The sequence below is a fragment of the Vombatus ursinus genome, unplaced genomic scaffold (assembly GCF_900497805.2).
Source record: "Vombatus ursinus unplaced genomic scaffold, bare-nosed wombat genome assembly UNPS02006874.1, whole genome shotgun sequence".
Taxonomy (NCBI): Eukaryota; Metazoa; Chordata; class Mammalia; order Diprotodontia; family Vombatidae; genus Vombatus; species Vombatus ursinus.
In genome coordinates this window covers 8,044,266-8,069,624 of record NW_020946652.1, presented here as the reverse complement: position 1 = coordinate 8,069,624, position 25,359 = coordinate 8,044,266, and the positions used below count along the sequence as shown (strand labels likewise).

General features: G+C 51.7%; 2 protein-coding genes across 2 annotated transcripts in view; one reads left to right on the top strand and one right to left on the bottom strand.

Annotated features, from left to right (window-relative positions):
* ANKFY1 (ankyrin repeat and FYVE domain containing 1) overlaps nucleotides 1-9,299 on the top strand; it is a 71,546-nt gene extending 62,247 nt beyond the window's left edge. The window contains exons 22-25 of the mRNA XM_027848856.1: nucleotides 453-577; nucleotides 811-957; nucleotides 1,157-1,247; nucleotides 6,170-9,299. Of these exons, the coding sequence (XP_027704657.1) occupies nucleotides 453-577; nucleotides 811-957; nucleotides 1,157-1,247; nucleotides 6,170-6,302 (496 nt within the window). The 3' untranslated portion in view covers nucleotides 6,303-9,299. The remainder of the gene's footprint in view (nucleotides 1-452; nucleotides 578-810; nucleotides 958-1,156; nucleotides 1,248-6,169) is intronic.
* An 8,654-nt stretch (nucleotides 9,300-17,953) lies between these two features.
* On the bottom strand, nucleotides 17,954-25,278 carry LOC114033328 (neuferricin). The gene is made up of 3 exons (XM_027848804.1): nucleotides 25,038-25,278; nucleotides 20,125-20,311; nucleotides 17,954-18,233 (listed from the first exon to the last, which is right to left on the bottom strand). Exons 1-3 carry the CDS (start codon nucleotides 25,090-25,092, stop codon nucleotides 18,020-18,022), a joined length of 456 nt encoding a protein of 151 aa, XP_027704605.1. The 5' UTR covers nucleotides 25,093-25,278; the 3' UTR covers nucleotides 17,954-18,019.
* Nucleotides 25,279-25,359: the final 81 nt, after the last annotated feature.

The following is a 25,359-nucleotide window of genomic DNA, read 5'->3' as shown; positions in this document are numbered from 1 at the left end:
TGCCTGGCATGCCCTCCCTCCTCCTCTCCAATCAAGTCCCGCCTCCTGCAAGCTCCCACTTTTGCTCTGAGGTTACCTCCGATTTACGTTAGAGTATGAGCCCCTTGAGGGCAGGAAGCGGTCCTGGCCTTGCCTGAAAACAGGCAGAGCTCCATTAGTGCTGTTGACCGTCTCTGCTCATGTGATTTCTGTACGTCTTCAATGCCCCCTCCCGCTGGGTCTGTCGTGGCAGGGCCCAGCTCTGAGGCCCCCTCCTTGGCAGAAAGTGCCTCCTCCCCCGACATCTTGGAGAAATGATCCTGGACAGCAGGGCCGGCTGGGTCGGGTCAGAGACCCGGGTCAGCCTGAGGAGCCGTGAGGCACCATCCGCTTCTCTTGTGGGATCGGCCTGGGCTCCAGGGTGCCCACGGTGAAGGCCAGCCTCGGACGCCCTCCCTTCTCCCACCCGTTAGGGGCCAGTCACCGCTACACATTCTGGGCCACTATGGCAAGGAGAACGCAGCCGCCATCTTTGAGCTCTTCCTGGAGTGCATGCCCGAGTACCCTCTGGACAAACCTGACGCCGAAGGGAACACAGGTGAGGGGCGGCCCAGAGCCCACTCCTCTCTCTCCATCTGCCCCAGGCAGAAGAAGAGCAAGTGCGGGGCGCAGACCAAGAGATACGAGGCTGTTCCAGTGCAGGGGACTGGGCAGCAGCAGCTGGAGAGGGTCTGCACACAGTGGGCGGGTGGGGCTGGCCATCCTGGAAGATGGCAGCAGGGCCCACGCTCTCCTTGGGCACTGCCCATTGTGCGCTTCTGGCTGTTTCAGTGCTGCTCTTGGCCTACATGAAGGGCAATGCCAACTTGTGCCGCGCCATTGTGCGTGCTGGGGCTCGCCTGGGCGCTCACAATAACCAGGGGATCAACATCTTCAACTACCAGGTGGCCACGAAGCAGCTCCTGTTCAGGCTCCTCGGTGAGTGGGCTGGGCCTGCCCCATCTGGCCATTCGGGCTCCCCTCCCCCAGTGCTACCCAGCTTCCCGCCCTTCCCTGGTCCCCAGCCCAGCAGCTATCCCCCAGGCAGGGTTCCCTAGGTGGGGTCCCCCGGGTGGGGCACAGTGCCCCCCAGGAGCTAGCGCTTACCAGGCGCCCTCTGGCCGTGTCCCCTCTTCAGACATGCTCTCCAAGGAACCTCCATGGTGTGATGGCTCCAACTGTTACGAGTGCATGGCCAAGTTTGGGGTCACGACGCGGAAGCATCACTGGTAAGGCTCTGCTGTCTTCCTGGGTGCCTAGCTCAGTTGGCGAGCCCTGGGCGGGGTGCTGAGCAAGAGCCAGGGTCCCTCCCTCAAGGAGTGATTGTTTGAGGAAAGGGGGGGGTGTCGAGTGCCAAGGAGGCCAGGGCCTACAGAAGGAACGATACGGTCAGAGCTGGGCTTTCGTAGGGGAGGGGCCCTGCAAGCCTGGCCTGGGAAGCAGAGACAACAGGGACATTGGGGTGGGGTGGAGGTTGTCGCTCCAGAGACCTCCCCCCTCAGAGGGACGCTGTGACTCCGTAGTCCTGGGCATCCTGGAGATTTCTGAACCAAGGAGAAGGCTAGGGACAGGCCAGTGGCTCCAAAGAGGAGCCTGAGCACTCAGGGGTTGTCTTGTCCAGGCCAGGCACAGCCCCTGCCGTGTGCTCATCTTCCCTTTGCTTAGAGACCTCCAGGGATGGGGAGCTCACCACCTGCTAAGGCAGCAGAAGGGGTGGGTATCACGAGCAGGGGCTTCCTGACATCCAGACACGGTCTACCTCAGGGGCCAACGAGGACACATCTCTTCTGGGGCAGCCCTTCATCGCGCTTCTCCAGACTCAGCCTCCCCAGCTCCCTCTTTGGTGGCCCTCCCATCTGGCGGCCCCCGGGCCGATCCACAGTCTGTCTAAACTGTGGCTGCCTTGCTCGGGACCCTCAGCCGTCCCCTTTGTATGTCCTTTCATCCGTCCTCTGGAACTCTGGGTGGGCGTTATGCTGATGAGGGCTAGTCAGCAAGCATTGATGAACTGCCAGCTAGGGGAGAGAAAAGAAGAACCGTTTACAGAGCTCCTACTAAGTGCTAAGGATACAAAGAGAGGCAAAAAATACAGCCCTCCCCTCGAGGGGCTCCTGGTCTAACGTGGGAGACGAGAGATAGGTGGAGGAAGACTGGGAAGAGGCTCTGGCACTTTAGCTGAGGCCCCCCTCCGGGGCCACTGCAATAGCAGCTGGGGCTCTGCTGCCCCACATCTCTCCCCGCTGCAGCCCATCCTTCATTCAGCTGACGCTCACCAGACTCCAGGGCCTCCCTGTCACCTCCAGGATCCAATCCCAAATGCCCGGTTTGGCTTTTGAAGCCCTTTGTGAGCTATCCCCTCCCAGCTTTCCAGTCTTCTCACTCCCGACTCCCCCTAGTCCTCTTCAGTCCGATGACATTGCCTCCGTCTCTCAGCCCGATCCTCCAGGCCTGGAATGCTTTCCCTCCTCTGCTCTCATTCCTGACCTCCCTGGCATCTTTTAGCCCTGTGCCTCCCCTTCTACAGGAAGCCGTCCCCCAGCCCCGCCTAATTCCAGAACCTTTCCTCTGTTAATTATTTCCTATTCATCCTGTGTAGAGCTTGCTTTGTATATATTTGTCCCCTTGTCTCTTCCATTTGACTGTGAGCTCTTTGAGGACGGGGACTGTCTTTTGCCTCTTTTTTGTATCCCCAGCCATTTAGCTCAGTGCCTGGCATGTAGTAGGTGCTTAATAAATGTTTATCAGCTTATTGGTTGATTGACGGATGCCAGGGAATGTGAGAGGTGAAGTTGAGGTGGGAGAGAACTCGAAGAATGGGCAAACAGCCAGTGAAAAAACCGGTATTTTGGGGTATTTAGGAACATCCAAGAGGCCAGGGTCACTGGATTAGAGCGAACTGGGGAAGTCAGGTGTAAGAAGCCTGGAAAGGCAGAAGGGAGCAGGTCATGAAGGACTTTATTTCATTTTTTTTTTCCATGAAAGACTTTAAAACCCAAATAGAAATTTTTATGTTTGCTCTAGGCATAGGGAGCCATTGCAGTTTGTGGAGTGTGTGTTTATTGGGGGAGTGGGGAAGATCAGACCTGTCTTTTAGGAAAATCACTTTGACAGCTGAGTGTGGGATGGACTGGAGTGGAGAGGGGTTAGCAGCTATTGTGGAAGTCCAGGTGTGAGGTAAGGGGGGCCTACACCAGAGTGGAGGCAGGGTGAGGGGAAATGCTGCAGAAGTGCAATAGACAAGAGGTGCTGCACAGGTGAAATAGACAAGAGGTGCTGCACAGGTGAAATGGACAAGAGGTGCTGCACAGGTGAAATGGACAAGAGATGGTGCAAGGGAGCAAAATTGAGAGATGTGGGGGGAAGGGTGTGTGTGAAATAGACAAAAGATGTTGCAAAAGTGAAATAGACAAGAGGTACTGCAAGGAGGTGAAATCAACAAGAGATGCTGCCCAGGTGAAATGATAGGCCTTGACCAACTGATTGGCTAGCAGGGTGAAAGAGTGAGGGGACCAGGAGGATCCTTGGGTTGTAAGCCTGGATGACTAGGAGGATGGTATCCTTGACAGTATTAGGAAAGTTTGGAAAGGGGTAGGGTTTAGGCCAGGGGAAAAGATAATGGATTCATTTTTGGGTCTGTTGAGTTTAAGATGTCTATAGAGCATCCAGTTCAAGATGTCTAATAGGCAATTGGAGATGCGAGTCTGAAAGTTAGGAGAGAGGTTGGGACTGGATAAGTAGATCAAGAATCATTAGCATAAAAATGATTATTAAATCCATGGGAGTTAATGAAATCGTCAAGTGAAATAGTGTAGAGGGAGAAGAGAAGAGGGCCCACAGCAACCTTGGGGGATGCCCAAGGTTAGGGAGCATGATCTGGATGAAGATCCAGCAGAGGGACTGAGAAGGAAGTCAGGTAGAGGGAGAAGCAGGAGAGAGGGGGTGTCCCCCGAACCCAGAGAGAAGAGGGTGATCAACAGCGCCAGAGGCTACAGGGAGTTTGATTAGGATGAGATTAAGGATTAGGAGTAGGACTGAGAAATGGCCCTTGAATTTTGGAAACTTTGGAGAGAGAATTTTGAATGACGAGTTAGGAAGATGAAAGGCAACAGAGACACATTTTGGAGACAGTCTTCTCAAGGATTTTGGTCACAGAAGGGAAGAAAGATGGAGGGTGATAGCTGGTGGAGAGAGATGGGTCAGGTGAGGCTTTTTTGAGGATGGGGGAGGAGCTAATAGGCAGGGAGAGGTGCTGGACAGTGTCCGAGGCTGCGGAGAGGTCAAGAAGGATGAGGCTGTTAGACTGGACAAGTAAGAGATTGCTGAGAACTTGGGAGCTGGATGGTTCTTAAGCCTTTCAAAGTGGTGTGTTGTTACCATGTAGGTTATTCTGGTCCTGCTCACTTCACTCTGCATCAGCTCCTCTCAGTCTTACTAGTATCTCTGAAGTCCCAGTTGGCGTTTCTCCAGCACATTCATATGCCTTCGTTTATTTGGCCACTCCCCAATCGATGAGCTCCGCCTTAGCTGCTTTTCTTGGATCTCTCTGGAGTGTAAGCCTAGCAGTGGTGTGAAGAGGTCAAAGGGCGGGCAGTTTAGTGACTTTGGGGCCATAGTTCCTAACTGCTCTCCAAGGTGACTACAGCAACGTGCAGCTCCACTCACAGTGCGCTAATGTGCCTGCTTCCCCACAACCCCTCCAAAACTGCCATTTTACTTTCTAAAGCTTTGCCAGTCTGGTGGGTTTGAGGTGAGACCTCATAGTGGCTTTCATTTGCATTTATCTTATTATTAGTTATTTGGAACATTTTTTTCATGTGACTCCCATTAATTTGGATTTCTTCCTTGGAAAATTGCCTGGTCATGTCCTTCAATCAGTTTTCAATTGGGGAATGAGTCTTATTTTCACAAATTTGAATCAGTTCCTTACATATCTTGGGTATCAGACCTTTTTCAGAGAAATTTTTTGCAGGTTTTTTTTCCCCATTTACTTGCTTCCTTTCGAATGTTAGCTATGTTGGTTTTGTTTGTGCAAAACCTTTTTAATTTTATCTAATCAAAATTACCTGTCTTATTTTATGTGCTCCTCTCAGTCCCTTGTTTGGTGTCCATAGACTGGAAAGGCCATTTCTTTGTTGCTCGCTCACTGTGAGCCTCTTCTAACACAGATCAGGGTGGCATGCTATGTCCCCTCGTCAACTCCAGTCATAACTTGGCCCACCAAGACCCTCGGGTCTATCTGTTATCTAGCCAGAGAGCTGCCTGTCATGAACTTGGGAGTGGTGGTGATTTTATTTACTTAAACCCCGGTGAAAGATCTTACGTTTCCCTCTTTAAGTTTAATTTTACTGAGTTCAGCCCAAGGACTTTACCTGCTGAGAGCTAGTTAAATGCTGATTTTGTTTTTATGTAAGCCACAAACGTCCATACTTTGATCCAAGTCATTGGTGACTAAAGATGTCTCAGCCCAGGGTCCAGGACCCCTCAAGTATATGAGACGCTCATTCCTCTCTCTCCTTGACCACAAGTGGCCAAAGGCCTCACTGTAACCTGTGTATTTGTAATGTTGTCTGTCTGTAACACCCCCTCATCTGCTCAGCAGGAGGCCTGCTTTCCTTTCAAGAGAACGGGGAGTCCATGCTTTTTAGGGGTGGCCAGGCCTGAGAGATAGGTGGAGCAGACGAGAAAGCTGAGACTGTAGGATACTTGGCCGTGACTGCCCCAGGGAGCTTTGGAACCCGGGACTTGGGGCTTTCACAAGCCAGCCCTCAAATGACTGGGGTTCTGGGGTGGTTGCAGACTCCTTGCCTCCCCTTCTGTGGAGCTTTGCAAAGATTCCCGAGAATGGCTCTGCCTCAGTAGCGAGGGAGGCTCACCACGCCTGCCGACTTTGCTGCGACGCAGTCCGATGATGAATGAGCAGGGGAGGTCTCACCTCTCTGCCTCCTCTGTACGTCACGGTGTCATCTCCAGTGCGGGTCAGGCTTCCAGCCTTCTCAAAGGGCAGGCTAATGAGCCCCGTCGGGACTTCTGGTCCAGGAGAGGAGATCTGTTGGGTGTTTCTGGGCCTGGCCAGGTCGCGGCACTCCCTTCTGGGACCGTGTGTGCGCTGGGCCCCCTCTCACGCCTCCTCCCCCTGTCTTTGCTCCCACAGCCGGCACTGCGGACGCCTCCTTTGCCACAAATGCTCCACCAAGGAGATCCCCATCATCAAGTTTGATCTGAACAAACCCGTCAGAGTCTGCAACATTTGCTTCGATGTTCTGACCCTGGGGGGAGTCTCCTAGGGAGCCGGGGGCTGCCCTGGCTCCGTTCTCCTCGGCCCCAGCAGCCACCCAGCTCGCCAGCCCCGCAGCCAGGGAGAGGGAAGGTGGTGGCGACAGCCTTTGTCTCCCTCCTGCAACAGACTGAAACCAATTAAGGACCCCCTAGTGATTTACTCCATTACCAATGATTTCTGTGATTGGACCGGACCACTGGAAATGAGGTGGTGAGTGTGGCTGCGCCAGGCCCCCCCGGGAGAGCCTGGTGTTGAGGCCCGCAGCTGGGGAGGGGACACGCCTGCTCGGCTGAGCTAGCTGCTGCCGTGTTGGGCTTTTGAGGCTTCTTCCCACTGGGAAGCCTGCGCATGGGCACTTTGTAAACAGGGTTCAGAAGGATTACCAGGAAACAGTGGCCTTAACCACAGAAAGCTTGACCGGGGGCGTCCCTGCTCTCCCACGGGCTGCCCAGGCCGCCGTGTTGAGGTGCAGGGCTGCTCCCCCGGAGGTGCCCCTGCCCCAAGGGCAGCCTGCACACCTCAGGGACACCGAGCGGGAGCCGTGCACTTGTGCCGGTGACGCTGGGGGGCTAGCTCTGTATCCCAGCCACACAGAGAACCTGGAACGCACAACGCCCCCATCTGTGCTCAGAAGAAAAGTGTGCGTGTTTAACCCACATGGGGAAGTTCATTTGGAACACAGGCTTCATTTATGCGGCTCGAATGTCCAGGAAAAGACAGGCCTGGGCCTTACTGGGAGGTCCTGTCCTCGCCTGGGCCTTCCTCAGTCGAGAGAGGGGCTGCCCCCTTTCCTGGGCCTCACCTCACCTCACCTCACCAGTGCAGTCCTGAAGGCCAAAGGAGGTTTGTGGTGACCCCGGCTGACAAGGAACAGTGAGGAGAGGAGGGTTAGAGGGCGTCACACCTCCATCACGGCAAAGGAAGGCTCACCTCTCCTCGGCCTCGTTAGCCTCTCTGCCGAGCGCGGTCCCTCCACAGTCGCCCTTCGCAGGCTGGGTGGCCCCCCAGGATGCTTCCGGAGCCATGGCACGTGTGCAGCCTGTAGACAGATGCGCACATGCATGCACACACACATGTACGCACATCTATACATATTTATACAGTATGTAGAATGGAGTCAGAAATAAGTGGTACTATTTTCTGTTTCTGTGATCTGGAAAGTATGTACATATCACACACATGCGTTATGTTTGAAGCGAGAATTTGGATGTGTCTGCTGTGTTTAAAAGACAAAAGTTCATTTAGGGGCCATGCTTACTCAGTGCCGTCACATTCTGTGTGGAATTTGCTGGAAAGAACCTCGCCCCCTTTGATGAGGAGCCAGGAATGCCTGTGTGCCACCTACATGCGTGCATGCACACACACGCATCCACATACACGTGCACACACGTGCACACGCATACATGCACATACAATGTGCACACACGTGTGCACACGCACACACGCACCCCTTTGCAGCCACTGGCTAGCTTCCACATTGGAGGACCTTTGCTCTTTGGGGCATCACAAGAAACCATTTGCTAGAGCTTAATTAGGTGAGATTTAATTCTTTTATCCAAATAACTCTAATTATGTTACAGGAGGGGCTTGGCCTTCTCTTCTGCTTCTCTTATCGCTTCCTACGTCGTTGTTCACACTTAAGTCTGAATCACGTGTTGAAATGTTCCAGGAACACACCCAACATGTTTGTGGGGTCCCTGTATCGAGTCAGGGTCAGTTTCTACCGGGTGGACTCGAGGACCCCTCCCCCACAGCTCATGTTCTGTGCTCGGGCCTCTTGGGGTGGCATTCCTCTCCGCGCAGCCCCTCCCAGATGGCGCCAGCCTGCCCTCGTGCCAGTCCCGCCGACACGCTCGTGGGTGTCTGCGGTCGGGGGCTGCACAGCTTCCGGGCTGTTCTAAGAAGTGCATCAGACCCGCTCGGGCAGTATCTGCAGGGAGCTGTGGGGCACTCAGATCCTCCTCAGATTCTCCCGTTGGGAAGTCCAGAGTCCTGGAGCAAGGGAAGAGTGAGCCGGGCCCAGCCCCAGTCACTGCGGGCCACCTGCGAGCCAGGCATATTGCAGCCTGTTGGGGGGGACCCCAAGCTGACCCTGCCTCAAGATCAGTGTCCCCGAGGTGGGGATCCGTGTGTGTATGGGACACAGGAGCGGTTTTTCACCCAGACACTCCTTTCTCCCCAGGATTCGGACCCATATGGTCGTGACTTCAGTCCCCCACCCCGAAGCTTGAGTCATGGAATGGCAGTCTACCCTTTTCACGTGCGTTCTGTCCCAAGCACAGCCCCCTCCTGGTTCACTCACAGCGTCACCAGGGGCAGATCCAGCCTCTGGCTACTGGCTCCTTGTCCGTGAGCTGGCCACAAGTCCAGTGTCAACCCCGAAATTGGCTCCCTCGGCCTGAATGGCAGTTAGTAATAAGGACAGCAGACAGTCTCAGCAGAAAGGCCTGGGAGTGAGGGGGTCCCAGAAGGCAGGCGTCTGCAGGGCTTGGCTAAGACCCTCGGTCCCTCCAAAGCACAAAACACCTAGAGGAGAGGAAGGCGGGGGCTGACTCCCAAGGCCTCATTTTCCTTTTCTTGTGTGGAGTGGGACAGAGCCGTCCCAGAAATGGACTGACCAGGTCCTGCTGTTCCCAGAGCTCACTGACCATTACCATTCTAAATGCCTTAAAGACTGCAGATTCATGCCTCTACGGTTTCATTTCCATGTGCATAAATGGTACCTCAGCCTGATGCTTTGTAGCTGATGCTGGCCGGCTCTCAGTGGGAAAGCCCCGGGCAATGCTGTGTGTCCCTCTGGGTCTGGGGTCTGGGGTCATGGGGTCCTAGGGTGGGAGTGCTGTGCAGAAGAGATTCTGAGGACCACCAGGAGGCGGGCACGTGCGGCCAAGGTCACCTTGGAGTCTGGAATAGAATGTATTTTTCCATTAATTTGCATTAATGATTCCTTGTAATAATACTAGAATGCATCAACCATGTACATTAAAATGAAAACCTTTGGTAACTCCATGTGTGTGTTTGCGCGCGCGCAGCGATGTCAGGAATGCCCTGAGAGAGCCCACAGGGCATCTGGGCGTATCGTGCCCTGGGCCCAGGAGAGCATGAGCCGGCTGCCCATGCCAGCCCAGCGCACACCAGGCTGTTCCCAGGGGGTCCCTTTGGTCTCCTCTGTCCCATGGAGCCCGGGGTGGCTGGTGAAACACTTGCCTGGACATTTCTTTGCAAAGCCGGCTGTGGGTATCAGGAGCCCACGTTTCCATCCTTGGCTCTGGGCGCTCCTTCTAACTCCTCAGCCCCCTCTTGGCCTCACAAACGAGGCTATATCGAGACCAGCTTCAGGAGGCGTGAGGAGCGTGGCCCTATGTCCGCTGGACCGCCTCGCGGCTTCGAGCCAGCCGGGCCCTGGGGCCCCGGGGGGTCCTCCAAGCTGGCAGGTGACCCTTGACGCTGGGGTCGCAGCCGGGTCTCGGCTCCCTCAGACGGGCGTCTGGGCTGTTTCCCTTCGTAGCATGGCGCCCCTGGTTTGGAATCGTGTTGTCGTCCAATCACGTCCAAGTCTTTGTGACCCCGTTGGGGTTTTCTTGGCAGAGATACTGGAGCGGTTTGCCACTGCCTTCTCCTGCTCGTTTGGCAGATGAAGAAACTGAGGCAAAAAGTGATGTGACCTGCTGAGGGTCACACAGCTAGGAAGTGTTTGAGGCCGGATTTGACCTCAGGAGGCCTGTCTCCAGGCCTGGTTTTCTATCTAACCCTAACTGTGCGTGCCACCTAGCTGCCCTGTGTTTGGAATTATACCTTATGGTCATTTGGATGGGGGCTTAATATGATTAAGGAGACCTCGGTATTATCTATGAAAAGCAGAACTTGCATAGAAATGGGAAGGGAAAGCATTTGCTTAGTTGAAAACAATTGCTAAGTGTTTGAAGGAATCCACTTAACCTTGGATATTTGAGAAGTGCGAGTTCTCGCCCATTCAGATAGGCGTTCCCCCTAAAATGCCTATGTGCGTTTTATTTGCGTTTCATTATTTCATGAACCCTATTTCAGAGAAGCCAAGGATATTTCGAGTTCTAAAGGCAGGCCGGGGCAGGGAAGGGGCAGAGTCTGATGATCATCCTTCATGGAATGAGGGCATCATCAGTGCTTTAGGAAACCAAGACCCCCACAGCAGGGGGTTCCTGGCCCTCGGATTGAGCACTCACTGTTTGGAGTACGCCTTCCGTCCCGGGCTGAGCATGTCTCCTGCCCGATCTCCAGCCTCTTCTGGGAACAAAAGTGGCACCTTCCACTCCAGGACGAACACGCACGCCTCCCTGGACGTAGCCCACACATCCTGGTGACTCTGAACAACTCCAGGTCGTTGTCCAGATCCCACCCCCACCTCTTATTCCCTTCCCTGCCATCTTTGTGCCCCAAAGTCCCAACCCAATGCCCTTCACCCCTTCCAAGGTGCCCTATGGAACTCCTCTTCCATAAGCAACAAACTTTCCTTCATCTTAAATCTTTTCCTCTCTCGCTCCTTCCATCTTCTGACAATCACCAAGACCTGCCCCTCTGACCAGCCTCTCAGTCTGTCTGTCCAGGACTGGCTTCCCCTTCGTTCACTCTCCTCAGCTCCCTGGTTCTCTCTCTTCACAGCCGGTATTCAGTCAAAATCCTGGTAGCTGTGGGGTCAGACCCCACAGATCACCCTCCTTCCTTCCTGAGTGAGTGTGGTCTCCTCAATGCTCACATCTACCTATTCTGTCCTGACTTCTCTGCTGACCTGCTGTCTTGGCCCTCCAGCTGCCTAGTAAACATGTCAAAATGGATGTGCTCATCTGTCCCCTTAAGCCTCTCTTCCAAATGTCCCTGTAACTGTTGAGGGCACCACCGTCCTCCCAGGACCCCAGGCTCACAACCTAGGTGTCCTCTAATCCAATCAGTTGTCCACTCCTGATGATTTTTACCTTCATGTTCTCTCATGTGCCCCCTCCACAATGTAGCCCCTGCCAAGCTTTCTGAAAAAATCCACCAGTCACTTCCTGAAAGAGATCCCAAAATGAAAACTCCCAGGCATATTATAGCCAAATTCCAGAGCTCTCAGGACAAGAGAAAAATATTGCAGCCAGAAAGAAACAATTCAAGTATGGTGGAGTCACAGTCAGGATAACACAAGATTTAGCAGCTTCTACATTAAAGGATTGGAGGGCTTGGAATGTGATATTCCAGAGGTCAAAGGAGCTAGAATTAAAATCAAGAATCACCTACCCAGCAAAACTAAGTGTAATCAATGGGGGTGAGGTGGGAGAAGGACATTCAGGAGATAGAGGATTTTCAAGCATTCCATGTGAAAAGACCAGAGATGAATAGAAATTTTGACTTTCAAATACAAGACTCAAGAAAAGCATAAAAAAGTAAATAGAAAAGGGAAATCATAAGGGACTTAATAAGGTTAAACTGTGTATATTCCTACATGGGATGATGATACTTGTAACATAAGAACTTCCTCACTATTAGGGCAGTTAGAAGGAGAATATATAAACAGAGGGCAGAGGTATGAGTTGAATATGAAGGGATGATATCTAAAAAAATAAAAAGGGGTGAGAAGAATACTGAGAGAAAGAAAAAAGGAGAGGTAGAATGGGATAAGCTATCACATAAAAGGCAAGAAAAAGCTTTTACAGTAGAGGGGAAGAGGGGGGAGGTAAGGGGGAGTGAGTGAACGTTACTGTCATTAAAATTGGCTCAAAGAGGGAAAAACATACACACTCAATTGGGTATAAAAACCTATCTTACCCTACAAGAAAGAAGAGGAAGGGGATAAGAGAAAGCACAAGGGGGTGATAGAGCAGATTGGGGGAGGGAGTAGTCAGAAGCAAAACACTTTCGAGGAAGAACAGGGTGAAAAGAGAGAATAAAATAAATGGGGATGGCGGATAGGATGGAGGGAAATAGTTACCAATAGTAACTAAAAAAAAAAATTTAAGCGAGTTTCTCTGATAAAGGCCTCATTTTCTCAAACATAGAGCACTGAGTCAAATTTATAAAAATAAGAGCCATTCCCCAATTAATAAATGATCAAAAGATACTTCAGATGAAGTAATCAAAGCTATCTATAGCCTTGTGAAGAAGTACTCACTATTTTTTAATTTTTTTATTGGCAATTGGGTTAAGTGACTTGCCCAGGGTCACACAGCTAGTAAGTGTCAAGTGTTTGGTCTGAGTTCAGATTTGAACTCAGGTCCTCCTGACTTCAGGGCCGGTGGTTTATCCACTGCGCCACCTAGCTGCCCCAAAAGTACTCACTATTGATTGGAGAAATGCAAATTAAAGCAGTTCTAAGGTACCTCATAACTATTGGATTGGCTAATAGGACAGAAAAGGTAAGTGACGAACGGTGAAGGGGATGTGGGAAAATTGAGAGAGTAGTGCACTGTTGGTGGAGTTGTGAACTGATTCAACCATTCTATTGAGCAATTTGGAACTATGCTCAAAGGACTATAAAACCATGCATACCCTTTGACCTAGCAATACCACTACTAGGTCAGTATCCCAAAAGAGATAAAAAAACCAAAAAGGACCTATATGTGCAAAAATATTTATAGCAGCTCTTTTCTCGGGGTAAAGAATTAGAAATTAAGGGGATGCCCATCAATTGGGGAATGGCTGAACAAGTTATAATATGTGATTGTGATGGAATACTGTTGTGCTATAAGAAATGATGAGCAGGATGCTCTCAGAAAAAACCTGGAAAGGCTTAAATGAGCTGATGCAAAGTGACACATACTGTGTACAAAGTTACAGCAGTATTGTGCGATGATCTGCTATGAATGACTTAGCTGTTCTCAGCAATACAACAGTCCTAGACAGCTTTGAAGGACTTAGGATGAAAAATGCTACATGTCCCCAGACAAAGACCTGACAGTGTCTCAATGCAGATTGAAGCAGACTGTTTTTTTTTTTTACTTTCTTTATTCTTTGAGTTTTTTTAAAATTTTTTTCTTTTCTATATTTTCTTTCACAACATGACTATTATGGAAATGTTTTGTGTGACTACACATGTATAACCTATATCAAATTGCTTGCCTTCTCAATATTGGGGGGAGGGGGGAGGGAGGAAGGGAGAGAGTTTGGAACTCGAAGTTTTAAAAGGGAATGTTGAGAATTTTTTCATGTAACTGGGGGAAAACGAAATAATAAATTAATTTTTAAAAAAAGAACCTGATATTTCCCTATCTGAGCATACTGTTCCATCACTCCATCTCTCCTCTACACCTATTCTTTCCAGCACATCCTTCCTTCACCCTGCTCCAGTCTCAACCCTCAAGGCTCTGGCCTCTGACCTCATCATTCCACTGAGACTGCCCTCTCCAAAATCACCGATGATCTCTTAATCACCAACTCCAATGGTCTTTTCTCCAACCTCATTCTTCCTGACCTCTCTGCGGCCATGGACGATGTTTTGGTCACTCTCGCCTCCTTGATACCCTCTTCTCTCTGGGTTTTCAGGACACCCACCTCTCTTTCCTGGTTCTACTCCTCCCTCCGACTCCTTTGCAGTATCCTCCACATCACGCCCTCCCACCATGGGTGTCCCTCAGGCTTTGTCCTGGATCCTCTGCTCCTCTCCTTCTATCCTGCTCTACTGGGCGATCTCTTCAGCTGCCATGGATTTAATGACTCTGTCTGCTGATGATTCTCAGATCCACCCATCCTGCACCAATCTGCTGACTTCTAACTTCACATCTCTGACTGCCTGTCAGACTGGAAGCCCCATAGACATCTTAGACTCAACATGTCCAGAACAGCTCATTCTCCTTCCCCCTGCCCCCTTCCCTATTACTGTCCAGGGCACCCCTCCCCCCCAGGCTCCCAGCCCAGGAGTGATATCCTTTCCCACAGCTAAGCTGGGACCAAGGCCTGTCCAGTCCACCTCGGCAGCTTCTCTTACAGCACACACAGTGCCTGGCACATGGAGAGCCTTAGCAAATGTGTGTTTACTGATTATCATTGACTGTGCCAAGTGCCAAGTGCTCCCAGTCTAATGGAGGCATAACATGCCAGCAGCTCTGTACAAACAAGACACGGACAGGGTCAGCTGATCCCCCACTTCCCTCAGGCTTCTCTTCCCTGGGAGCACTCGACTCCTCCCAACCTTTCCTTTCTGTAGGGCTGGGCCCTGGGCTTTGTGGCTCACCCTCCATTCTTCATCTGTAGCTGTGCTTGGCTTGGACACAACATGCTGTGTCCCCTGATCCCCCAGCACACCCTGCTTCCCGGCTTCCTTTTGTGCTGTCTTCCCCCAAAAGACTGTAAGAGACTGCCTTTCTCTTAAAATAATATTTTATTTTCCCCCAATTACATGTTAAAACAATTTTAAAACAATCTTTTTTTTTAAAGTTTTGAGTTCTAAATTCTATGCCAATCTCACTCCCTGCCTTCTCTCCTCACTGAGACGGTAAGCAATCTGATACAGGTTATACGAGTGCAATCATTAAAACATTTCCAAATTAGACACTTTTTTTTTTACAACAAGATATAAATAAAAACCATGAAAGAAACAAAGTGAAAAATCGTATGTTTCAGTCTATTCCGACAACATCAGGTCTTTCTCTGGTGTTGGGTAGCACGTTTCATTGCATTGCTGAGAAGATTTGAGTCATTCACAGTTGATCATTGTTACAATGTTGCTGTTACTGTGTACAATGTTCTCCTGCTCCTGCGCATTTCACTTTGAATCAGTTCATGTGAGTCTTCCCAGGTTTTTCTGGAATCATCCTCAACAATATTCCATTATAATCATATACCACAGCTTGTTTAGCCATTCCCCAATTGATGGGCATCCCTTAGCCAACACAAAAAGAGCTGCTATAAATATTTTTTGTACAAATAGATCCTTTTCATTTTTGTTTTTTATCTCTTTGGGATACAGACCTGGTAGTGGCATTGCTGGGTCAAAGGATGTACACAGTTTTCTAGCCCATTGGGCATAGTTCCAAATTGCTCTCCAGAATGGTAAGATCAGTTCACAACTCCACCAACAGTGCATTAGTATTTCAATTTTCCCACACTCCCCCCCCCTTTTCTTTCTCTTAAAGCATGCATGACACATTGTAGGTAGACAGTTAATAAATATTTATTGAAATGAATGGAATCAACTTAGAAACTCTCACTTCCTCAGCACACCCTACCTCTGGGGCCCCTTCCAGTCCTCTACCATTTAAGTATGGGTCTCCCAGGGAATTCTCACCATCTCCTACCAGCCACTTTCCTGGACTGCATCACCTCCATAAACTCCTCATTCCACAAGATAACGTTAACTCAGAAACTCTCATCTCCTCAGATCCTTTCCCACCCCAAAGGCAGACTTCATCTCCCTAGCCTCTCAGCTTCCTTTGATGTGTCATCTTCCCCTCTAGACTGTGAGCTCTTTGAGGCCAGGGCCCATCTCGTGCTTTTTCTTTGTATCTCTAGCAACCAGCATAGTACCTGGCACATAGTAGACACCTGCTTCATCACCCCACCTTGACCTTGCCATCGGCTGTAAATGTTCATGAAATTTCTTTATCTGACCATCTTATTAATTCCTTTATCTGATCACCTTTCCTTCTGCCTTCTTCATTCCCACCGTGAGTGAGTGACCATCAATCTCTCCACCCCACCGGATCTTTCCCAGGTTATTGTTTCCTGCATGGGCTACACAGTCCCCCTTTCCCTCCGTGGTGAACCAGCTCTAGTCTGCACAGCCTTCTACACTGGAGCCCCTCATCCTGTCTCTGATCATGCCCTGCCCACCCCCAGCCTTGGCCCTCCACTGCTTTCACTCTGGCTGGTCTGGTTTCCTACCACATCACTCCATGGCCTCTGCTCTCCAAAGTGATCAGTGATCTCTCATCACCAGATCCAGTGGCCTCCTGGACACTGTTGGTCACTCTTTCATCCTTGATTCTCTGGAGAATACCCTTCTCTTTCCTCTCGTCCCCACTCCTCCGTCTCCTTGGCTGGACCCAACTCCAGGCTGGGAGGCCTGAACATGTGGCTGCCCTGGGCCCTCTCCTCTTTCCCCTCTATGGCAGCTTCACTGGTGATTTCATCAACTCCCACCACTTCAGTTAGCGTCTATTCTCAGACCTATAAATCTAGCCCTAACGGTGTCCATTCCTGAGGGAAAGCTCTGTCTCATGACTGGCCTAAGGGGTGAGGTCCTTTCTTGGGGTACAGTGTGGGCAAGGTCTGGTCCTGGGTCAGAGGCCAGCAGAACCATTTGTCTTCTTCAAAACCTATTTCCAAGTTTTTGGCCATCTTCTCTGTGAGGCCGGCTCTCCTCACTGGGAACTGCCTCTCAGGAAAGTCCTAGCCATGCTTCATCTTCCTCCTCCCACCTCTGTAACCAAGATCAAATCAACTCTATCAGTGTTCATGGATGGGGCGTGTCAATGCACTCCCCTACAATCCCTGCCATCCTCCCAGTAACCTCTCTGTGTTGTGTCCTCTATTACAACATAAGCTACTTGAGGGCATGGTCCATCTTTGCTTCTTTGTTTTTTATGATCACAAAGGCTTTAACAAAGTATTTATTTTAAAAAATATTTTATCTTTTCCAATTACATGTAAAAGTTTATAGCGTTTTGTTTTTTTTTAGGCCATTGGGGTTAAGTGACTTGCCTAGGGTCACACTGCTAGTAAGTGTCAAGTGTTTGGTCTGAGGCTGGATTTGAACTCAGGTCCTCCTGACTTCAGGGCCAGTGCTCTATTCTCTGCGCCACCTAGCTGCCCCTTTAGCATTCTTCTTAAAGGAAGTTAAAAGTATGCTTCCGTCTACATTCCGTCTTTGCTTGCACACACTGGGCATCTAATAAATGTGGTCTGATTCATTCATTCCCAAGGTTGGCCCCACTGCTGAAAACGGAGGTAAAGGAGAACTGCACAGCAGGGCGTGGCCCCTGGGCTCCTTTGTCCACACTGCAGGCTACCCTCCCCAAGATGGCTCTTCTCAAGCCTCTGACTGGACTCACTGAGCTCTAAGCGATCTTTTGGTCAATCAGTCTATTGAGTCCCTCCTCAGTGCCCAGCACCGTGCTAAGCTCTAAGGCTTTCACTGCTAAAGCTATGGCTCTATGACCCAGGACCCCAAGAAACTGCCCAGGGCCCAGGAAAAGGGGCTCCTGGTCGCTTTGAATTCACAGACCTTGGCCTTGTTCCTGCTCAGACCTGAGCTCTGGAGCTGGGCACCTGAGAGCCCCCACAGACCCCCAACGCCTGGCAGCGCTGGCAGGGCTGAGGTGGGGAGGGGGCGGCGGCCTGGGCCCCCCTCCCCAAGCGTCTGCCATCATCCCCACTCCCAAGTTATTCCTTGTGGGCCAGATAGGCCTCAGACGCCTGCCTGCCCTGCCCTTCTCCAGAAACCCCTTTATCCCGAACAGTCACTTCACACCTTGGGGTACCCTCCTTCCTACTGGACAGCTCCACCCAAAAGCTCAGTGGAAGGAGGCTGCATCTGCCAGCTATGTCTTTGTTCCCTACCTGGATGCTCTCTGGGCTTCTCCACGGTCTCCCCAGGATCCTCTTTAGTTTTGTAAGCTCCCTGGGGGCAGGGACTTTCTTTTCTCCCTCCTTTTCTTCCTCCCTCCCTCCCCTCCTTCCCTCCCCCCTCTCCCCTTCTCTCCCTCCCTCCCCTCCTTCCCTCCCAGAGCTCAGGGACCCCTTCCTCTGGGTGGGGCTCCCTGACAAGGCCCCAAGGCCTTAGTCTTGCAGGATGCAGCTGTTGGCCAGTGGTGGGCAGCCTGTGTACTCCTGCAGGCTCGGGTTGTCCAGGTCTCCGCGGTCGCCATGGCCGGTGGAGCCTGTCTGGCCGGTGGGGGGGCCTGTGGTTCTCACACACACACATCGTGGCTTCTTACCGCCGGGCTGATACAGCTTCCTGGGGACCCCTGTCCAGTCCCTGCTCACGCCTCCACTGAGAATAAAAGAGCGGATGGTCAGGGGGACATGGGGCTTGGTCTCCTGCATCCAAGGGTCAGTGAGGAAAAAAAAAAAACCTCTCCCAAAAAGTGGGCAGGGAGGGGGAGATAGGCATGTGGCTCTGGAATGATGGTCCACTGACCTTTTCAATGTTTTATTAAAAAATTCACATTGAATGTCCAAAGGGTATGTGGAATGGGGGGGAGGGGAGTCCAAGGCCCTGGGTTCAAATCCCAGTCCTGCCACTTACTACCTGTGGAGACTTAGGCAAGTCATCTCCCCTTTTTGGGCCGGGCCAGAGTCAACAGCCTCAAAGGCTGAATGTGCGAGCCTGAGAGCTGAGAAGGGCATGGAGGACGAGGAAGCCCAGGCAGAGTGTGGGTGAGCACTGATGGCTGGGGGTGCAATGAGAGGAGAGAGGGAGGAAGGGAGGGAGAGGCAGAGAGAGAGACAGGGCAGAGACAGACACAGAAAGGGGGAGACAGAGAGACACAGAAAGATACACACGGAGAGAGACAGAGGCAGACAGGAGACAGAGACAGAGACGGGGGAGAAGGAGAGAGAGAGAGATGGGGGGTGGGGAGAGAACCCAGTGGGCTGGTCAGCAGGGTCCACTGCTGTAAAGAGGTCCCGAAAGATGAGGACTGAGAAAAGGTCCTCAGACTGGGTAGCGAAGCTGTAATTAGTAATTTCGGAGGGAGCGATGAGGTCTGGAGCCAGCTTGTAAGAAACGCTGAGGGGCGCAGAGGAAGTGCAGCTGGTGTGTGGGAGCAGTGAGTGTAGACAGCTTTCTCTAGAGGGCTGGAGACACAGAGGGAGCCAGCCTGAGAGGGCAGATCCTCGGGCACATCGAAAAGGACCAGTGGAGGAGAGGTGGCAGAGCCAGAGCACGATGGAGGAGGTTGGCTCCCTGGAGAAGACGGGGACGGGGGGCATCCAGGGCCCTTGTTAGCAGATGAAGGCACACCAGCGCAAGCGGAAAGCAGGGAGCTCTCACGTGCCGCCCCTTCCTCACAAAGTACAGCTGGGGGTGGGCCTGGGGTCGGGGGGGAGACATGGGGTTCTGCAGGGAGGGAGGCGTGAATCTAGAACATGTCCAGTCTTGTGCCCAATACATCTGATAAGGATTTGGTATCCAAGATTTATAAATAGCAAGTAGAAATGGTAAGACCAAAAGCTATTCCCCAACAGCCAAGGGGTCAAAGAATTCTCCAAATTAGTATCAGCCACGGGAATGAACGCTCCCAATCACTAAATTTAACCATTTACTACCCCTGGGACTTGAGGCAAGTCACCTCACCTGCTCGGGCCTCAGTTTCCTCCTCTGTCAAATGTTCGAGGATGCCAGCCTAATAGGTACAAAGGAGGTGTCACAGTGCAGAGCACCAAGCCCAGAGTCAGGAAGTCCTGGGTTCAAATCCAGCCTCAGACACTTACTAGCTGTGTGATCCTGGGCAAGCCACTTCACCTAATGTCTCAGTTTCCTCATCTGTCAAATGGGGACAACCTCACCTACTTTGTTGTGAGAACCTTAGGAGATAATAATTGTAAAGCACTTAGCACAGTTCCCAGCACACAATAAGCACTATATAAATGCTAGCTATTATTGTAATTATTAACAATTGGAGGAAGGGAATAAGCATTTATTAAGCACCTACTCTATGCCAGGCACTGCACACATACATGCTCTCAACAATAGCCCTGTAGGGGTAGAAAGAGTAGGTCAGGAAACTGGGGCTCAGGTGAACGAGGACCCATGTAAGAGGCAAGGCTGAAGTGCCTCCAACGGACCCCGGCAACCTTCTTAGAGGTGTCCAGCCCCAGCCAGCCCCGAGTAAGGGGCAAGCAGATGCTCCGGGTCCCCCCCAGGCTTTCTGCCCATTTACCTCTGCTGGGAGCACCAGAACCGGCCCGGGCTGCCTGAACTCCACTCCGAGTTACACGCGGGGAACTGCTGCCTCTGTTGGTTTTCTGTCGCCCTGGCCGAGACTCCCTGGGCCACCGTGGCCTCGGCCAGGAGCAGCGCAGGAGTGGGGTCTCCATTCTCCTCGTAGAACCTCCCAATCAGCTTTCCTGGGGGCAACGGGGCAACGTGAGTGCAGCAGGGGCTGGGGCTGACCGGCCGCCACCTGCAGAGCTTTGAGCTGGAAGCCACAGTTCCTCCCTGCCCCAGCCTCCCTCTGCCACCTCTGCAAATCCTCCCCATCTCACAAAGCAAAAGCCCCTCAGTTATGGTCCTTCACTGGATTACAAGCTGTATGAGGGCAGGGACCCACCGACCCACTGCTCCCCTTCAACACCTAGAACAATTCCTCTGGGTCAGTGAAGGTCTTTTGTATGAAGGATTATTCTACAAGCACCAAGTGCATCCTGTGTGTGGTCAGCACTGTGATCAGTGAGTGCTAGGAGACACAGCTCCTGTCCAGTGGAGAGGCAAGAGTCGCCATCACACAAAACAGTACATGGCAGATGCCTCTGAGGTGAGAGGTGTTGGTGGGGTCCGTGGTCTTTGCCAACCTGCAGAGCTGGGGGGAAGGGAGCCTGGAGTCGTATGAGAGCTCCCACGGAGCAGGGGCTAGCTTAGGCTTCTATGTGCATCCCCAGCACTCAGCATAGGGCTTTGCCCACGTAAGCACTTAATTACAAATGAATAAAATGCTTCATTCATTCATTCATTCATTCATGTGAACTGATCAAGAAAGGTCTGAGCAAAGACACGGAAGTGAGGAATCTCAGAGGATATCTGGTGAGCATCCCAGTGTGGCTATAGGAGATGATACACAAAGGGGGGCAGGTGGTCACAAAGCTGGGAGGAGGCATCTTGCCGACTCATCTTGAGCCTGTCTCAGCATTCTTTCCTTATGTCTGATCAACAATCTAGGTTAGACTTCTTTCTGGATTAGGGCTCTGTAGCAGTCAAGTCCTGGAAAATGGCTTCAGTTCAAAATTTCTAAAACGTCCCTGAAACTGTTGAAAGAATTTAAGAGTCTGAGCTCAAAAAGCCACATACTACCTGGCTTCAGTGAAGCAAACTAGCCTTAGACCCACCCTCCATAATGACGCATGTATTTGTTAGATAGTGTTTGTGCAGGAATGCTCCACTGGACATCTCTTCCTATGCTACTTCAGGAAATGGCTTTCCTCTGACCTCGTTATCCTTTGGCTGACTACTGAAAGGCAGGTACACAGTGGGGGCTCATGCCCTATATAGTTCAGGTGGATGTGGGGGTGCTCTAGGAGGACGAGCCCCTCTGGTGTGAGGGCTGCTCATCTGCCTTTGGTGTCCATCTGCCACTCAACTCTCAGTCGTGACTCCAAGAAGTAGCAAGCAAAGTGGCCACACCCTGGTAAAAGCATCTCAGCAGACAGGCTAACCCAGGTAACTGACAGGCCTCAAATCCATCGGCGAGCACGGGAAGACGTCCCCAGCAGAATGGGCAGATGAGAACAGTTTGTTCCAACGGCCGCAAAGGCGGCTGAATCAGGCACTGTGGAGAGCTTAGAGCTTGGTGGGACGTCGAAGACATCAAGGTCACCCTGACTTTTGTCTTGCCACTAGACCGCGATGACTCTGAAGAGAGTGAGGCTGACAACTCTGTGCAGCTCTGCCTCGCTTAAATCCAATCCATGAGCCAATCAAGATGCCATCCCATGAGGTTACTGGTTCTCTTCAAAACAGAGGATGGAGAAGGAGTTCAGAAGAGCAGGTGCGGAGGATGCCTTCACACTGGGGTGGTCATCCTCCAGGGAATTCCACTTGAGGACAAGTTCAGGCAGTGTGGACCAGAAAAGCAGGCACTTGAGAAGGGCGTCAGAGAAAAGGAAAGCAAAATTTGCACACTCCTGGCCTGGGAGTATCGAGATCCGAGGAGAGTCTCTATTTCTTCTGGGAACATGTCTGTTCTCTAGGAACAGACCTTTGAAAAGTCACCCTGCACCATGTGCAGCAGGTATCTGATAACTGCCTCTTAAACTGGAGTACGGTGCCTCTTTTCTGTTTTATCTGCCACCAGGCCTCCTCCTGGCCTCTTGGTTTCCCCCAGACCGGTGGGCTCAGTGGCTCCCTGTTACGTTGTACAGAGCTGGGACCTTGGACCTCTGGATCTTGCCCTGCCTTCCACACCCAGCCCTCCTCCTGGCACATCATCACCAGTCCTGGCCAAACCTCAATCTAGGTTGTGAACTTTGGTCAGATTGCGGACAGAGAACACACCCCAAAGGATGGCAGATAATGAAGTGGGGGAGGGAGCTCTGCAACAGAAAGGAGTAGTCCTTGAGGCTGAGGACCTTGGAGAAAGCCTCTGTGCATGGGAGTGCGGGCTTGGTCTGGAGCCTGAAAGAAGGGGAGGGAAGGGTGGGGGTGGGCACACCAGGCAATGGACTAGAGAAGATGGAAAGGATGCTTAGGAGGGGGCTCATCCATCACAGGGAACAGCAGAGGACAGCATTTCAGAAATGTTGGCCACACCCTAGATGATAGAGGGCCCTGCATTTCCTAGGCAGTGCAGTTAATGAAGACTTGGGGGCTGAGGCTGGCCTGCCCCAGTGGGTTTTGGGGAAATGATTCTGGTAGCCGAGTAGGGGTAACTGGAAGCAGAATGCAGGCAGTCCAGGAGGTCAGAAGGAGACTAGGGACAGTCCAAGAAAAGGAAAATGGCCTTTTTCTTCCCTTGGTGCTCTCCAAGAACGAGCCAAAGCCTTCTTCCTTTTCCAGAACTTGGTTCCTCTTCTACAAAATGAGGATCTCTCAGGTCCTAAAGAATGATAGGGAAAAGGCTGGAGACCAGGCCCGGTGAGGATCAGCCTCAGGAACTGAAGACATTTCATTTGGAGAACAGAATACTTAGGGAACGTGACAACCATCCTCAAGTACAAGAAAGAATAATACACATTTACTAAGCACCTACTGTGTGCCAGGCTCTGTGCTCAGCACTGAGGATACAAAGAAAGTCAAAAGACAGCCCCTGCCCTCAAGGAGCTCACCATCCAATGGGGGACCACAAGCAAACACAATGCACACGCTCCTTACAGGATCAGTAGGAAACTATCAACAGAGGGAAGGCCCTGGCACACAGAGGGGTCAGGGAAGACTTCCTGTAGAAGCCAGGGAGGTCACCAGTCAGAGTGAAGGAGGAAGAGCTCCTGGCATAGGGAGCAGCCACAGAAAATGCCTGGAGCTACCGCTAATGGCTGGTATCCTCTAAGAGAAGAGGCAGCTAGCTGGCTGAGTGGATAGTGATGGGCCTGGAGTGAGGAAGACCCGAGTTCAAATCCAGTCTGACGCTGTCTAGCTGTGTGACCTTGGGCAAGTCACTTAACCTGTTTGCCTTAATCCACTGGAGGAAATGGCAAACCACTGCCAAGTAAGCCCCATGACCAGTATTGGTGTGCTGCGGTCCACAGGGTCACAACAACAGAAGCCTGGGCTGCTTCAGACGTAATGGGCAGCTCCCTCCCCGGAGACAAAGGATCACTTGTCAGGAATGGCTAGGAGGATCTGGCCCCTGAGGGTTAGACAAATCATCCGACTCTGATTCTGAGTGAAGGGGCTTGGGGCCGATGCCAGCCACGTGCTCAGCTGCACTCGGGTCCAGGCCATCTCCGGATCATAAGGATGGGTGTGAAATCATCCTGGCACCCGTGCTGGGCACTGGAGGGCAAGGGATAAGGGGGAGAAGTGGAAGGGAAAAGGACATGAGCCACAACCTGCAGGCAAGGTTTGGATTTTCCTTCTTCCAGATCGAATTTCCAGGTGCTCACGAGAGCCCGTGCTGCTGCCGAGCTCTGGCCTGTTCCCACCTGGTCTTCCTTTGCACATCCACACCGGGCTGAGCCTGGGATTCTCATGTTTAGCTGAGGGAATCCAACTCAGCAGAGATTTATTAGGCCCCAAGGACATGCAAGGCATGAGGCTAGGTACTGGGGATAAAATAAAGCAGTCCCTGCCCATGGGGCTAGAGGTCTACTGGGGGAGGGGGCGATTTCTTGAAATAAGGTGTGGGGCTCTTTTTGTGGTCCTAGCTTTTGGGAAGCCCAAGGATTCTGAAATTCTCTCTTCTCAATTTTCCAGGTCCTTTACATACACATACATATCTACACATACACACCCCCCCCATATATACGTACATATAGACACATACACGCATATTTAAACGTGAGACATCTTACATTCCCTTCATCCCAGCTTCTGACTTTGTTTTGTAGTTTTCGTTGTCTCGTAGTAATTTATTAGCTTCTATTTGGCCCCGTCTAATTTTCAGACAGTTTTTTCTTGGGTTAAATTCTGAACTTTTTACTCCGCACTGTTAATTCTTTTTGTCTTTCTTTTCCCCCCATGTTTTCCCTCTGCCCCTCTCATCTGGATTTTAAAATAACTGAAGGGATCTTCCTGAAACCCTTCCTTCATCTCTTCCTGACTCTGGCTGGCCTTGGACTGCGCTTTCTCCTTCGCAGCCCTGCTGGAACCCCTTCCTTGGAAGTTTGTATCTAGAGCGTCCCTGTCACCAGAAGAGCTCTTTAAGGTGGGCTTCTTCTGCCTGCTCGTTTTTACAACCTTCTTCATGCCTTGGGACTTCATGCAATGCTCTGGCCACTTCTGGGGGGAAATCCCGCAGCTGCCCCACATTCTGGTTTTCTTGTCCCTTCAATAGCCCCTGCCCCTTTTACAAGCTGGGGATTCACCTGGTGTGGGGAGAGAGCACGCTTACAAGCCATAGGGACCAGCCCTTCCTGGAAAGGAGTCCCACCCTGAGAGACCCCGGCAAGGCCTGGGGGGGTGGGGAGAGGAGAAGGCTCGCACCTACGAACACATAGTTCTTCTCATAGAACCACAGCCAGTCCTGCAGGATGAGCATCTGTGCAGGAGAAAAGTCTGACACGTCATCGCTCAGTCCCTTCTCCGAGAAGTCCCCGGTCACAAAGGCTCGAGAGGCATCTCGACCTGCAGCAGGGCAGAGCACAGGTCACTTGGTGGTACAAACACCTGGGGATGAGGAGGGCATCCTGAGGCCCCGGGCTACAAGAGGGAGGGATCACCCCAGGGCCCCCCCAGCCCTGCAGGGGGCAGAGACTAAGGCCACCGGGTGGTGGGAACCCCTGGGGATGACGAGGGCAGCTGGAGG